Here is a 16,994-nt window from a genome sequence, read left to right on the forward strand (position 1 = left end):
TCAAGCAAAGCCGACCTTCCTTTAGCGCCACATGTCCCATGAATCCTGCTCAGCTCTTGCTTATAAAAATGGAAGCACCGCCCATTTGCCTCATCGGGTTATTGTTATGCATAAATGAGATTCACATTATAAAAATGCTTTGAGAAGTTCAAAGCCACATGCAAATAGCTGATAGTATTTTAAGAAGAGCTTCCTTTGCTGGGCATCTAGTTATGAGCAAAGGCAGTGAACCTTTTCGTGATTGAAAACTCAGTATTCCATGGGATGCTATCGGCTACCCTATGTGGGGCATATTACCATTTCTAGAACAAGAAATCAAGATTCAGGGAGGGTAAGCAGTTTGTCTACGGTTGCACAGTCTATCAGTGGCAGAACCAAGCTCCAAACCCAGATCTGGCTCCGAACCCCATGCTTTAGGTCACTTACGCTGCACCACCGTCTCTCTGCCAAGGTGGGGAGGCGGCAGAGATGCAGAAGCCAGTTTCTTTTTTTAATGCTCCAGGCTGCCTTATGAGGAATTCTGCCTCACAGAGGAGGTTGGCTAGTTTTGCCAGATGGCTGCAGCGCAGGCCTAAAGACACGAAGACAGGGACAGAACGCCATGGCGTGCCCCTGCCGTTACAAGCTTGTTGTTATGACCTAGTATCTTGTCGCAGGGAAACCTCCCTTAGCTCCTCTTCCCCCTCAAACCATTAGCCCTCAGCACAGAGGAACTGCCTCATGGAAAATTCATGTGGCTATTGCTTTAGGTTTTTCCAGAAGGTCCTTCCCTGTCTATTTGGCGGGGGTGGGTGGTGGGTGGGGGGGCTGACCTCTCTAGTCAGCCTCAATCTCAGTCAGTCCCAAGGCCAGATCCCATGAGCCCTCTTCTGAGAAGAGCAGCCTCTTGTGGATGCTATTGTAATTTAGACCCTTCCTAAAACTGTGTGCTCTGCTACAGACACACCAGGTTCGGCTGCACCTGGTGCCCTACAGCTTTCTGAATGCGCCTTGGCATTTCATGTCTCCGGCTCCTCCCATGCACTGTTCCTTCTGTCATTCTCCTAACTCTGTGTCCTGTTAAACGCTTCCTCCAGGAAGCCTTCTCTGCTCTCCTCAAGCTGAATCAATCCCCTTTTCTGAGTTCTCTGTGTTTGGGGCTTATCTCCTATTGCAAGGTTTACCGAGATAGGCCAAGAGTAAATGTCTCTTTGTTGGACTATAATCTGTCCTAGGCATCATGTTTTAGCCAGCACCAGACATAGTACTCGGTTTATAGTGAGTGCTTGCTAATGTTTGTTGAGTGAATGAATGGTTCAAAGCATCTCTTCACTTTCTAAACCTTGAAGTGTAGTGGGCAGTAAAGAGTTACGCCATCCTCTCTCGCAGGCATCCCTCCTCACCCGGAGACCAGGAAACTAGTCCATTATAGCAGAGTCTAGAAAAATAAGTGTACGAGCAAGCCTGGACCCATTAGGGAGATGCTGGCAACTCCGGTGTATTTTGGGACAAGAGTCCCAGCCTGTCTGGGGCAGTGAGCTGTCTCCTGCATCCTTGAAGCCTTGAGATCAATAGAGATTAATTATTGATAACTTCTGACAGTGGATGCAATGAAGGGGGCGAGCTGGTAATCCCTTCTGCCTAGGGGACCTTAATCCTCTTGTTGCTAACAACCAACTGGTTTGGGAGCAGTGGATTGGCCTCTTGAGATTCTGAGGAGGCGGTTCAAGGTTAGAGCACCAGACAGGAAGATGACCATTGCCTAGAGTCTCTCTTCCTTTCTAGGCTCTAATTCACGGAGGTCCTGGGCCTGCCCCTCCCCTGCTCCATAACAGAAAGAGCATCATGATGGAGCCTTCCGAGTTGTGGCTGAGATCCCACAGAGGCAACACTCTGTTCTGTAGAAGCAATGGACTCTATAGCCGGAGGGGATGGGGGAGCCAAAGTGGGTGCAGGGGCAAAAATGAAGCTACTGGGCATTGGGGGGGGGGGAACTAAGAAAAAGAAAAAAGAGATTTCTGTGCATTAACGTTGTATAGATGGATATGCCCCATTCTCCCTGTGGGGAAGAGAGACATGGCCTGCTCTGGTATCATGGCTGCCATCAGAAATACTTCTTAGCACCCGAAACTGAGCTGGAGGGCATGGCAGGGGGAGAAGCATTCTTGGATCTCACCATGATCAGCAGCAGACATTTACTAAGCATCTGCAAGCATGTACAGTATCCTATTGGACAATGCAGAAGGTTAAAGAAACATAAAAACCTTCCAGCTAAATTAAAGCTGGAAAGAAAAAATTAAAAAGCAACCCAGAACATGCCTTTGACTGAAAAAGGATAGCTGGATAGATGGGAAACGTGCACAAGAACAAAAATATCCCCGTTTGAGTTCATCTAGGACACCACTATTTTATTAAAATCTAAGGAGGACGAGCACCACCCCTTGAACCGACAGCAGCTGGGATGTGCATGCCCGTTCAGAGGACGTTACGTTAACACGGGGGTTGGGGGGAGAATAAGAATCAGTTTTTAAGAATCCGTGAAATCTGTATACAAGATAGCACATGTTAAATCACAAATAAGTCAAACAAACAGAAACCTTCAGGAATTCTGCGGGAAAACCCATAATTGAGAGTTAAGGCAAAGAGGGAGACAACAGGAGCTGAGCCTGAGCCAAAGAAGCTTAAGCCTCGGATCACTGAAGCAGAAGGAGGGCATTCCAGAAAATGGAAGCACCGAAATCAAAGCCAGACAGGCACAATGGGATATGATGTGTTATGCACAGCGAGTGGAGCGGTTGGGGTGGGTTGAAAGTGAGTGCAGGAAGGTGGTGAACAGGGGGTGAACGGGAGGAGAGCCTTCCATAAACCATTTGCTGGTTAATCCAAAATGACCCGTGGGCTGATATCCCTCTCATCTTCATTCTGGCTCTAACGCGCAAAGGTTTTGTGGGACAAACAAGCTGGAGTCCTACCATGTTGTCATTCATTCTTCATTCATTCACTCCCCAATACTGACTGAGGATCCACTAAATTCAAGGTTCTTTGGATGAAATAAATGAATCCCATTAATTCTGCCTCCTCAAGGAGATAAGTCTTTTACTGAAATAACATGAAATAGGTATCATCTTTACCCCCTTTTTTTTTTTTTTTAAGATTTTATTTATTTATTTGACAGACAGAGGTCACAAGTAGTCAGAGAGGCAGGCAGAGAGAGAGAGGAGGAAGCAGGCTCCCTGTGGAGCAGAGAGCCCAACGTGGGGCTCGATCCCAGGACCCTGGGACCATGACCTGAGCCAAAGGCAGAGGCTTTAACCCACTGAGCCACCCAGGTGCCCCTCTTTACCCCTTTTAAAGATGATGACAGAAGTACGGAGAGGTCATATATTGCCCAGCATCACACTGCTGGTAAGTGGCAGAGCTAAGCACGAAGCACTTTGACTCTGGAGCTTACACTTGACCACAGGACACGCTGCATCTCTGAGGGCCGCGCAAAGCAGAGAGACTTTGGTGTAGCTCAAGGGGAAGAGTGTCCTTGGCCCTAAGGGCAGAGAAAGGATTTGATTTGTGTGGCACTCGGGGCAGGATGCGACAAGGCATAAACTCTGTACAGGAGACAGTGAGCGGAGATTTCTCAGATCAAAGAAATAATAAAAATTAAAAGGTTGTAAAGAGATCTTGAATGCCAGGGGCTTTAGACAGCAGACAGAGGAGGATCCCTGACAGCTTTTTATCAGGGGTCAGATCTGTGCGCTGGGAAGATTAACTTGCAAAAGAAAGATTAATTTGCAGTCTATAAGATGGATTATAGAGAGAAGAAACTAGAATCAGAAAAGACCAATTAGAAAGTCATTGCAATATTTTAAATAAAAGAACTTTTGACCCAGGATAATGCCAGAGGTAAATCGTGGTCTTTGCTTTTTATTAACCTCAAAAGGTTACGGGTGTATACTCCCCCCGCCCCCGACCCAAATACCTTGAGTCTTTGATGGCATACACTAGCATCATCTCTTCTGAAACAATGCCTCTGGTTTTCCATGAGCAGCACAGAGGGGAGAGAGTGGCCTAGTGGGATAGACGGGGAAGCCCTGGGAGAACGGGCCAGCGGTTGCTTTCCCAGTCCTGGCAACCAAACGTGTACTGTTCCTAACTGTACTCTGTGCACTGGACATTTAGAACCCTTTTCCTCTCTAACCTTCTTTTCACACCTTATACATCCAGAATTTTAAACTACCTTTCTATGATAGCCACCCCCATCAGATTAGAGCTGGGAGCGACTCCTGTGCTCACCTCACCCAAACCTCCTCTTCAGAGGAAACTCTGAATCCCTGAGAAGGAGGAGGACCTGCCTCTGTGGGTCCCACACAGGGGGGGAGTGGCAGGATATGCCTCCGACACTCTGCTCCCTACCCCACACCCGCACCCACACCCGCACCCATGCTTGCCTCAGATGGGTAGCCCCTGCAGCAGAGACTGGTCCCGGGGCAGGACTTCGTGACTCTGTACTGAGAGGCAGAAAGGTTTGCCTGAGTTCTCAGGGATGGCGCCCATCCTCCTGCAGGTCTTTGTGGCCGCTCAAGCCTCATGGGGCCCTGCGTGGCATCTGCCGGACCTCCCGGACGCCTTATCAACAGTCATCTCAGAAAGTCCTGATTGTCTGTATTGCCTGATTAACAGTCTTTGCCTACTGAGGCTCTGAGCTCTTTAATGTGGAACTGGGAGGCAAGGCTTCCATTGGAGGCAGGGGCAATTTATAATCACCAAATGCCTACTGGCCATTTCCATTTCTATGTGCCACCAATCACCTCAAACCCTGCGCATTTCTCTAAAACCCCTGTGCCCTGTCTCTTCCTACAGCGGTCAGTCACCAGGGGCCACCCTTCACACCTCTTCTTAACTTTCTTTCCTTTCCTTTCCACTCCGATGGGCCTTCTGCTTGGAACTCTGTATTGGGCTGTGACGAGATTGTTGGAAACATTATGGGTCGACAGACAAAATTTAAGAAAGAAGCCCCTGTCCCCAATTCAGTTTGAAATCTGCTTGCTTTCCACCTGTCAGGATCACAGGATTCTTTTAAAATGTTAGCTCAGGATCCAAAATATGCCTTTATACTATTGGCTGGGCGGCTTTGGTTGTAAAAATCCATTTGTGTGCTTCCTGCTGTGACCCTCTCTGCATTTGCAAGGTACAGTGTCTCTTGCAGTGGCTCCCCAGCTGGGGGAATCTTGGTGGAGGGCCTCTGTCAGGCAAGACAGATTCGGAGGAGCTGCCCTCAGCCTAGGCTGGCCTGGAGGCTACTAAGCAGGGTGAGGAGTAAGGACAATCCGTCTCTGAGCTGACTCTCCGAATCCCTATTATATATAAGAAATGAGCTAGACACTGAATGGATTGCTAAAAAAGTGTAAGAATCCCCATCTCAAAGAGTCTGGTTAAAATGGGAGAAGAAAAGGCTAGCGGCACATAGCAACAAATTAATTCCAGTTCAGGACAAGAAGTTTATTTCTTTAGCACCCTCCATCTGACATCAGGCATTAGGCCAGATTCTGGAAAAAGAGATCCAGGATAGTTTCTGACAACAACGGGTTCATGATCTTGAAGGGCAGGCAGCTAAGAAACAATTAGAGTGCACTGTGATACACGTTCTTATGGTAGACCTAAGTCCAGCATACTTTGAGAACCTAAACCAACACTGAAATCATCACTTTAATTATAGCTAGAAATGATCAAGCATGACTGTCTGCCAGGCACTGTGCTATGCACATTGTGTCTTTCTTTTCTTTTCTTTTTTCTCATTTTATTCACAAAGTTTTTTCTCATTTCATCCCTACAACAATTTTCTGGGCGGGAACTGGTTTTATTTCCGACTTTCGGAAGAGGAAGCGGAGGCCTAGAGAGGTTGAGCAGCTAGCTCAAGGCCCCTGTGTATGTAACAGAGTCCAGGACCCCGAGCGCAAGCCTCTTCCTGGAGGAGGCCTAGCCTGAGCAGAGCTAGGGTTGGGTTGGGCAATGGAAGGCCACAGCGATTGCAGGCTTAGAGAAAAGCAAGGGAAGGGCAAGGAGGGGACAGAGAACATGGCACACTGTTGAATCCAGGGCTCCTCCAATCCGCTGGCCTGGTCCAAGAAAGCTTCCCAGAAGAGGTGAGTTTTGCACTGGGCTCTGACGGGCTGCCTGAGGGAACAAGACTTCAGCCCTGGAGGAAGGCAAGGAAACAGAGAAAGTTAAAGTGAAAGCTGAAAGAGATCAAAGGCCGAGACCTTGAGTCTGGGAAGCTGTTCTGTTGTGGAGGTGGGAGGGGCAGAGTGGGAGCCTTGGCAGAAGAGGAGGTCGAGCTGTGCCCCCTGACCTGGTCTGTCCCCCCTTCAGCTTATGCTCAGCTGCAACCGCACCAGCTCCTCTCGCAGCCGCCCTCAAAGCACCTGCAGCCGCAGTTTGTGCTCCAGCCGCAGCCCCAGCAGCCAGCGCCGCCACCGCCACAGCAGTCCCGGCCTGCACTCCAAGCCCAGTCCCACCCCCAGCTCGCCTCTGTCCCTCCCAGTCTGACCCTGCAGCCCAGCCCCGAAGCCCACGCCCGGCCACTAGGCCCAGTTACTCCCGCCCTGCCTCTCCAGTGCCCCACGACCAATCTGCACAAGGCTGGCGGCACCCAGCAGTGTCACCCTCCCACGCCGGACGCTGGGCCTCACAACGGATACCCCGAGGGCCTGGCCCACACCCCTCAGCGCAGGTTCCAGCACGCTTCAGCTGTCATCTTACAACTGCAGCCTGCCTCACCAGTGGTGAGTGAGCCAGTGCCAGCATCCCGGGAACAGGCGGGAGGACGCATCTCAGGCAATGCCACAGCGCCCGCATGCATGTGTTTTGCTCAAAGTCCCCTCTGGGTGTCCAAGAAAGCCCGGGACCCCTCCCTCATTGGGGGCTGGTTGAACCTTAACCTCCTTGCCTGCTCTCCAAACTCCTTGGAAACAGGGGAAGTATCTGAGGATGTAGAGGCCACGTGTGAGCAGATGATCTCTGTCATGTCCCTTCACAGCCCCAGCAATGCGCCACGGATGACTGGAAGGAAGCAGTACCCGGGGAGAAGAGTGTGCCCGAGACTCAGTGTGGCCCATCGCCCCATCAACAGGCCATCGTCACTGCCATGCCTGGAGGCCTGCCCGTCCCCAAGAGCCCTAACATCCAGCAGTCCCCAGCTCACGGTATGAAGTGCAGTGGGGCCCTCGAGGGAGGGGAGCGAGTTGGCCTTCCTGGCCATCCCCTGGCACATTTCACTTGGGCATCTAGCCTGGGCGGGTAAACCACGGCCAGCCCGGAAGGCAACAAGGAAGTTGGGTGGGTGGAAACAGAGGGGGTGGAGGGAAATGGGAAGACGAACCAAAAGGTAAGAAAGGGGACTCAGAAGATATAAAAGGAGACAGAAAGCAAAGGAGAGTCGAAGGATCTAGATCCAGACTCTGAGGCCTACATGTCTTTTGCTGTCAGGTGTATCTGCATATCCATATGGCAAGTTGAAAGTTCAGGCAGGTTTCCAGTTGTCTCAATTCTCTGCTTCACTTGCTCTGAGAAGGAGTTTTTGAAATTGGAAATATGACAAATGGCTACCATAGAACAAAAGATATGGCAAATGCCTAGGGGGAGCCAGAAGGGGATTCAGCATGAGTTCAGCTCATGGAAAGCCTCTTTGAAAGAACTGCTCAGCTCCGGGATCCCATCTCTCTGTGAGTGCCCAGTGACATATGGCCTTCTCCATGCCTGGGCTTCAGGACACTCTGCTGGATCTACCCTGATGGGAGAGTCCCAGCATGACCTCTGGGTCCCCTCTCTGCTGGTGTGCAATCTTGGCCCAGATCTGTGACATTTTGACATTCTCTGACATTCAAAGGCCACCTCCAACTCAGGGAGGCAGCTGCAGTCATCGGTCTTCTGGTGTGCTGGGAGTCAGTGTGGGGAGAGCCAAGAGACAAAGTGTTTGGAAACTCAAGAAGGAGAAATGAGAAGAAAAGCACTTGGGGACAAAGTACAGGAAAAGGGCTATCAGTGTCCTGTAAGGAACAGAGATGGGATCAAGGCAAAGGAAAGCAAGAGAATGTGGAGAAAGAACATCAGGAAAATTAAAGGACAGGAAGGAGGCCCTCCGTTCTCTTGGCACACTTACAATAATAAGGGCTTCACCAGTTTGAAAAGCAGCCCATTCCACTGTGGAGTTTCTCTAATTGTCAGAAAGTTGCTCTTCAAATTAAGCCAAAACCAGATCTCCTGGAACTTCCACCACTGGCCATGAATGTCTGGTGAATTGTAATAGGGTCCATCTCCTGCAGTGTTTGTAGATAGTTACCATATCTCTTTCCTCTCTTTCCCATTAAAAAAGGGATAATATCCAGACTGCATATCTGAGACCTTTTTTTTTTTCCCCCAGCCCATCCCATGTTAAGACCTCCCATTCCCACCACCATCTGGTCATTCTTGTTTAGCCACATTCCACCTTTGCATTAATTATCCCAAAGTGTGAGTCCCTGAATGAAGCACAGTAATTCCAAATAGAAGAAGCCACTAGCCACCATTGGTTGGCACCTGGTCCTAGCTTTCTACGCACTTCAAGGGGCAGGACTGTTTCGCAGATCCGCTTGGTATGGTAAGGAGGAGCTGAGATTTGTTTGCACATCCACTAGGTGCCAAGTACTGTTCTAAGTTTTCCTTCCCTCACTCATGATAACCCTGAGAGATAAATATTATTGTCCCCATGATTCGGAGGAGGATATAAAAGCCTGTAGAGGTCCAGGTCACACTGCTATGAAAGGGCAGAGTCCTGACTGGCTGGAGGCATAAATCCCTCACCTTCCTGCTCGTGTGCAGTAGCTCCTCCCATCCAGAGGAATGCACTGTGTCACCTGAATCCCTGAGGGCTGGGTTTGGGGTTTATTCTTTATTTTGTTTTTAAGGTTTCTTTTTACGCAGACTATCATTCCAGGTCTCCACAGTCTCAAACTTGTACAGTTTGTATCTTGAGCCAAAATATAGTTAATTATGTCTATTAAATGTTATCTTGTGAATTCAGCCTGTAGTTCCTGCCCAGCAAGAACATAGTTAATAGCTGATATTTACTAAGCCCTCTCTGCGGAGGCTTTATGTGTATTTCCTCGTTTAGTCCTGACAGTGATCCTATGAGGTGGGAAGGGCTTTTATCATCCCCACTTTAAAGATAGGAGAACAGAGACAGAATCAGTGAGGGGAGAGAAATGGTTTTGATCTGGATTTTGTGATTCTTTCTATTAGCTCCTCTGCTTGACTTTGCCATCTGTAAATCATATAGCATGTTCTCTTTGTCTTTAACCAACATGCTGATAGAAATGTTGAATAGGACCCGACTGAGGACACATGCTTTGTCTGCAGGTTGGTGGTAATATACATTCCTTGTTCAAGTACTTGTTATCCAGTGACTCTTACTGAACTGACACTCACCTTTCTCTCTCTTCTCTCTAAACCTCTCAAAAATCTCTTTTTGAAATCTATACTTACAACAGCATCCTGTTCTTGAGGTACTATCTAATGAGAGAAGTAAGCTTTGCACAGCGGAAACAACTGTGAGCCACCCAAGACTTAAATATTATCCATTCTATTCATGTTCAAATACCTGCTCCATGCAAAGCACTGTGGGCTGGGAGGTAATAGACATAGAGAAATAAGGTCCGTGCCCTACCTTCCAGGAGCTTAAGGTCTACCGGGAAAGACAAGAAATGCACAGGAAGCAAACACAATAAACCAAAATATGATAAATGCCATAGAAGGATTATAGGTAAGTGCTTTAAAAGCTGAGAGGGAAGAGTTAGCACCAAGTAGAGATTTTCAGGATAGATTGCTGAGAGGAAGTCGCATTGTTGAGAGCAGGGGCTGGCAAACTACATCCCAAGGGTCAAATCCATCACATGCCAGTTTTTGAAAACTATTAAATAATGGTTTTTACATTTAAAAAAATTTTTTAAGAATCAAAAGAATGCTTCATGATATGTGAAAATTATGTGAAATCTAAATTTCAGTGTCCATAAATGAAGTTTTATTGGAACGCAGCCGCACTTATTCATGTGTGTATTGCCTGTGACTGCTGTCTAGCTACCATCGCAGAGCTGAATAGTAAGTGTCAAGCCCTGGATATACTTTCTGCTGCAAAGTCTAAAATATTTGCTATCTGGTTCCTTACAGGAAAAAGTTTGCCGACCTCTGTTCCTGAGACTAGAACTTGAAGGATAAGTTGGACCTAGATATGCACAGTTGGGAAAAAGTCAATCTAGGAGGGACTAAAAGAAGTAAAGGTAGGGAGGCAGGAAAGCGTGGGCCTGTTTGGGAAATAGAGAAGTTGAGTGTTCTATCGCATGTTGTAAGTATAAGAAATGCCATGTTTCCCAAAGGAAATGGGAATGTTAACGAACGAAGACTTTGAAAATTTCGAGAATTCGAAAGATAGTAGAGGGGAGGGAAGAGGAACAGGGAGAAGAGGGAGGGAAGTAAACAATCGGCGTATAAAATAAATGTAAGACGGAGAAACAAAGAAAAAGGGATGAGACCTGAAGGGGGAAAGCGGAGCGGTGGGGGCAGAGGGAGAAGAAGAATGCTTAAAAAGGCAAGAAAATTGGAAAATATTTGGAAAAAAAGGAGACGTCACGCATGAAGCGAGAAGTCCCTGCCGTCTATTCCTGGTATAGCTGGGGGGTGGGGCATGAGATGGGTGAGTCACCTTGCACATCTCTTGTATCTCCCACAGCTCCTAGCATATCTAGTGAATGAGTGTGCTTCGCCATGACGATTCAGTTTAAATCAGTGTGGTTTAGGAAGAGAAGTAGCATTTATTGGGCTCCAACTGTGTGCCAGGCACTGCAGGCAATTTGTGTAAATGTCCTCAGTTAACCTTCACAGTAAGCCCGAAGAGTAGGCATTATCCCGGTTTATGGAGGTGTAACTGGGTCACTTTGGTCATTACTTAACTTCTCTGATCCTCAGTTCCCAGTGGGGAGAATAATGACTACTTGTAGGGTTATTGTGAAGCCTAAGTGGGAATGCGTGCGCGGAGGGCTTGACACATACTAAGCACTCGATTACCGCTAGTCGTTATTATTATTGCCTCCGAATTGGCCGGGCGGGAGTCAACAGTCCGCCACGCCACTGGGGACTTCTGACGGACGGCGGGCAGATGGCCTCGCCGCCCGGCGCCGGCCTCCCTAAACTTACGTCCCTAACCCGCCGCCCCGTTCTGGGCGCCTTCCGGAGGGCGAGGGGCGGAGCCGGCGCGGCCGCACAAAGGAAGCCCGCGGCCCGGCTTCCGCGCCGGCGCCCCGCCTCCCGGAGGCCCCGCCCCGCTCGGCCAGGCCCCGCCCCGCCCCCGCGCCCCGCCCCCGGCGGAGGCGGCCGCGGGAGCCCTGCCGGGACGCGCCGCATTGTCTCCGCGGCGGCTGCAGCCCTCGAGCGCCCGCCGCGCGCGCGCAATCCGGCCGCCGCCCGCGCCCCCCGCCTCGGCCTCGCGCCCCCGCCGCCCTTTGTTGACGCCGGCCAGGCCGGTGCGGTCGGATGCGCCGCGGCAGCCCCGGGCCCCGGCTCGGAGGCTCCCGGCGGAGAGGAGGCGGCCCGCTCGGGCCCGGGACCCCGCGCGAGGCGGCGCCCGGCCGAGGGGCTGCGTAGGCCCCGCCCGGCCAGGCCCAGCCGGGCCCTGGACAGGTCAGTGCCCGTGGCGGGGGAGGGGTTCTCGCCAGGAGGGGGCCCGCGGCCGGCGCTCGTCGCACGCGAAGGCGGGCACCGCCCTCCGGTGCCACTCCCGGCCCCGGCCTGCTCGGCTGCCAGGCCGTGCCAGCCCGCGACTCTCGGCCTCTCGGCGCCTGGGAGGTGTCTGCGCCTCCCCCCCTCGTCGGGGACCCTGTCTGCCCCGCACTCCCCCGGAAGCCGCTGTGTCAACCTCGGCGTGCCAGACGCTTTCGTGTGTGTCCGCGCCCTTGCCCCCGGTCCCCGCAACCCCACCCCCACCCCACCCCCGTCCTCCCGGGACGGCGGTTTACCCGGGGATGGACGGGCCGTTTAGGGGCAGGGCTGCTGGCATCCGCTGCGCTCTGTTGGTAGGGGACTACCTAGCTTGGAGGGCCTGCGGCTTCGCCGGAGAGTTTTGTTTTTAATCTAGTTCAGTCTCACGAGGTTTTTAATTGGATGGAAAGGACAAGCTGTTCCGTGTCTGTCCTGTCTTCCATTTTTAGAAGAGCATTTTCTCTCTTTCCCATGCCAAATGAAGGTATGCTGAAATGCGGATTCCTTACATAAAAAATCGGGATTTGTGAGATTTCTCTGTTTAAATTGAAGTCCGCAGAGATGGAAATAATTTCCCCAAGGTCAGGTTGCAAACTAATGGTGAAGCCACAGTCCGAACTCCTGGCCCCTGACTCCTCCTGTATGCAGGGTACCCCCAGTCCGTACCGACCATACCCCCACCATCCCAACCCTCTGCGTCCTTTCCCCACCCCTGCCTACAGTACTTAAACCGATTTCACTGACATACTTTCAGTTCTGATCAACTTTCCTTTCCTCCCTACTCCATACCCAGAATGTTCCCCTTCCTCTAGTGTGGTCTACAGACAGTCTCTTCTATTTTTTTTTCCTGGTTTACAGATCAGTGACAGCTTTCCCCTCAGACATCTCCCATCCTAGGGCTCTAATCCCCTCCATTAGCATATTGGGCCCAGAGGATCCCTTGTTGTGAAATAAGCAACCGACCTAAATCCGCCATATGTCCCCGATTTTTCTAGGACAGCCCCAATTTGAAATATTCCATCCCATTGTCTGTCTGCCCGAGTGTCTTGATTTTTGGTTTAGAATATAATGTCACTTTAAGTGTATCAGACCCTGCTGTCCTGGCCTTTTCCAGCCGTTTGGCTCTGAGGCATAGCTGGGTAATCCAATTATCATTCACCTGGGATTTTTCTTCCCCTCCTGAGTCAACCCAAATGTTGGAACTGCCAGGATCTCTAGGTGAGTCTGAAAATTACAGGCTAATGAAGCAAGGAAATGCCTTCTTGCTCCTGTATTTCTCCCCTGCTTCTGCCCTCCCCATCGTTGATTCTAGCGCAGGCAGCAGACCTGTGGCAGTGTCTGATAATTAGGGCTTAGGTTTAGGTCACAGGGAGGTAGGGCTTCGTATCATTTCACCTGTAAAATAGGAAGAAAGTAACTTACCATGTTGGTTATAGGGCAGGAGATTCTGTTTGGAAATCTTAAGGTACCTGCACAGAGAAGTAGTTTTGGTCTCACACACTTTGGCATCAACACACTTTTATTAGGCTCCTGCTTCATATAAAGCACTGCGCTAGGCATTGTGGAGACTATAAAAGTGCTTTTCCCACATAGCCCCCAGTATCTGGAGATCTGTATTTGGAAGTACCCACACTTTTGAGTCAGCTGATAAACTGTGTTTCCCACTATTTCTGTACCTGAATTCCAGTCCCTGCAGGGCAGGAACCAGAGTTTCTGGTTTGGCTCATTCACAGGGGCTGGCTTGTTTTACAGAGGGTCCAGCAGATGGGTAATGGTGCTCTCTTGGCACCTGCCCTTTCCAGGCGCTCTGCATTATCACGTGTGCCCTGCCCACCCAGGATCTGTTTCCCAGCTTGTCTGTACGCCCTGGAAGAATAGATGCCCTTTTTTCTCCAGCCTTGATCTTGAGAAAGTAGGTAGTTTCTTGGTGTACATTTCTGTTGTTCTTGGTTGGTTTCTGTTACCCAACTGTGTTCGCTTGAGCAGTCTCTCCTGTTATCACTCCTTGTTTTTAAAGCTGTTGTTTTACTGAGATGCGGTACATAGATGCTTAAAGAATATTGGTGTTCCATCATGTTCTCACCTCCCAGCCTTTTCCACCTCTCTTCCACGTCTTGACTTAATTTCTAATTTACCTTTGTCAGGCATACTCAATGTATATTACTTCCACTTCCCTCAAAGTAAGGCGGAAACTCTGGCTCTTCTTCTTTCTGTCCCAATACTGATTCTCTTAGCTGTAGGACTCATCAGCCATTGTCTCTGTCCATTTCAGTGGAGGATAAGCTTTTAGGAAGGTGTTGTTATGCTTCTCCAGACCTGTCTCCTCTGTCACTGACTTACTAGTCTAAACTGATTGATCCTGAGACTTCTCTTCCTGCCACCAGGCCCCCTCCCCCATCTGTGACCCTGTGCCTGTTAACTTGCTCTGGCTCAGCCCCAGAATCCACTCTTTTTCAGACCACATCCTTTTTCCTGCCTTACTCATTTCCTGTCTCAGATACTTTGGATCCTTTAATTCTGATCTTTCCAAGGGGAAGAGAATAAACTAAGAGCAGAGGAATAAGTGGATAGATGATCTTACAAAACTGAAGTGTTCTTTCTCACTCTTACACAGGCTGTCCCCTCCCTAGGATTTTTTGTTTAAGAGAAAGAGAAATGATGACTGTCTCAGAATTAAGAACTTCCACCTGTGAGTCCATGTCTTTTTGTCTTTTTTTTTTCCTTTTATGAATGTGTAAAGAGGATAATTTAGAGTCTTATTAAACTCTTCCTCTAAGTCTCTGTCCCCCTTTGGGCTGTGGACCTCATACGAGGCATTTGGTAACTATTTGCCCAATAAAGTTCAGCCACTTCCTATCACAGTCCTTCACCTTCAGCTAGGGTGGATCAGTAAGCCAAAATAAAATTTAAATTACAAAAACTAGGGACCAGGATGGTGGTTCCAGTTCTGGTAATACTGTTGCACATCAGTATGATATTTCCCAACCCCCCCCCCCATCTTTCTTGTGTTATTCCAAGTTTATAGTAAAGTTCTCCTCGCTGTTCAGTGTCATATAATCTCCAAGTAGATTTGGTCCCATCCTAAAAAGGGTTCTCTTCTGAAAATATACATTCACTAGAGAGGAGAGTAGGGTAATGAGAATAAGGAGTCTTCATAAGTGATATTTTCTCATTTATCCCCCTTGTTTTGTGCCATTTTACAACTAGAAGATGAAGATGATGACTCTGTGTGGTTGGGAGGAATCTCACCAAAGTGGTTGTAGATGCTATTGTGTTTTCCACACACACACCCCCTCCCTGGAAAAGCAGGGTGAGGACTGGCTGCCTTATGCAATCTGCCCCCCCCAGGAGGCCTTTGTACCAGTAACAGGAATGACACTCCCTGGAGTGACTTGGCACCTTGTTTGGTGGAAAGCAAAGCTGGCCTACCCCTCAAGGTATATATATGAACATATGTAGATTTGTATTTTAAACGTTTTTATGGTATAGTTTAAACTATAATGTGAGTCACCACTTAAAGATTGATTCTGAGTATGTTTTCTCTTAAAAAAGAAGCGTGTCTGTTTAAGAGTACTTAATCTCAGATGTAGGTTTCATTTTGAGCATTAACTTATTTCAGAATTTCAGTTTGAATTACCAGCTGCCTCAGACCACCGATTCGAGAAACCCAGAGGGAGGGCACCCCTAGTTCAACTTTATGACACTTGGGGAATTGTTAGGAAAATAATCAACCATTTGTTTAACCAAGACAAAAATCTTACAGATTCTGAACTTTTTCCTGTCAATAACAAAGTAGAATGTGATTGATAGTCAAGAAATGGCCTGTTTTATAGTTAATCTAGAGTTATACAGTTAAGAATGTTAGTTTTTGGAGAAAGAAAGTGTAGTAAGAAACATAGCACATAATTTGGTAAATTGTGTGATTCATCGTAAGACCCATCTCAGCCAGCATGATAAACTTAATAGGGTTTTTTTTTCCCTTCCCCTTCCAGATTATTTATAGTTAGTGAAAAAGGATGTGCTTTCCTTTTCTTTCAATTTCCAAATAGTTTTTTTTTTTTTTTTTTAGTTTAGATAAGTCCAAAATAAGAGCACCTTCTTTTGACTCATCAAAGAAAGGATTATTAAACAGGCATTTCCAGTTTTAAGATAAATCCAGATGCTGAAGACAGTCCCGGGTTGCTATTAAAGCTGCCTTTTTTTTTTTTTTAGATTTTATTTATTTATTTGACAGAGATCACAAGTAGGCAGAGAAGCAGGCAGAGAGAGAGAGGAGGAAGAAGGCTCCCCACTGAGCAGAGAGCCCTATGCGGGGCTCAATCCCAGGACCCTGGGATCATGACCTGAGCCGAAGGCAGAAGCATTAACCCACTGGGCCACCCAGTCACCCCTTAAGGCTGCCTTTAAAGCAAATATCTGGTTCCTGGATGATTTTCTTCTCAGCAGTGAAATTCATCTCTTAAAAGGAGATGCCTGTCAGATGCTATGTCATAGGCAGCTCTTCTCCAGTAGGTTAGGAGGACCAGGCTTGAGACCATTGGCAAGAAAGTGAGAGCTCTTGACCACTGGGGGTTATTGTTAAGGCTTTGCTTGTATGGCTGTTATGTCTCAAATAGCATATAGTTATCCCTAGTTACTGATGTCTTCAGCACGTTTGCAACCATCCATATGGGGCCTAAATCCATACAATCCAAATCTATCTTAATCTGTATTTATGCCGTCTGTATGGTAAGACACATCTAAACGATCAAAGCAAAGGACACTTTAAATTGAAACAATTTTATTGCCAGTCACATACTGTTTCTACAAAAATCAGTGAAGTTTGTGTTTTCAGGCCTCCAGTGGTCAGTATTAATCTGTTCTATCAGCTGATTGGTAGCAGAATCCTTGCAGACTTAGACAACAGTTTTAGGAAGGAGGAAGGTAATGTTTGCTGGAAGCAGAAATGGTCGGGAGGATTGGTTTGCCAGATAGGTATCATCTGTCCCATTATATGGGTGAGACAGCTGAGGCTTAGCTTTTCCCCCACTTTCTCTGTCTCCCTCCTCTTCCCTCCCCCCTTCTCCTCCCATTTATCTGAGAATATCAGTGCTCCTGTAGTTGATAAAAAAAAACAAGGCGGCCTATCAGGCAGCCCTGTTGTAATGGCCTTTCCTTATCATCAACCTGAAAATAATTACGGAATTTACTGAACATTTCTAGTTGTCTTTTTTTTTTTTCTTCTTAACTTTCTTAAC

General features: G+C 48.3%; 1 protein-coding gene across 1 annotated transcript in view; it reads left to right on the forward strand.

Annotated features, from left to right (window-relative positions):
• PHC2 (polyhomeotic homolog 2) overlaps window positions 1-16,994 on the forward strand; it is a 55,790-nt gene that overhangs the window by 18,046 nt on the left and 20,750 nt on the right. Inside the window, 2 exon segments of the mRNA XM_032302862.1 lie at window positions 6,343-6,755; window positions 7,010-7,175. Of these exon segments, the coding sequence (XP_032158753.1) occupies window positions 6,343-6,755; window positions 7,010-7,175 (579 nt within the window).

Source organism: Mustela erminea, chromosome 10, assembly GCF_009829155.1.
Source record: "Mustela erminea isolate mMusErm1 chromosome 10, mMusErm1.Pri, whole genome shotgun sequence".
Lineage (NCBI taxonomy): Eukaryota > Metazoa > Chordata > Mammalia > Carnivora > Mustelidae > Mustela > Mustela erminea.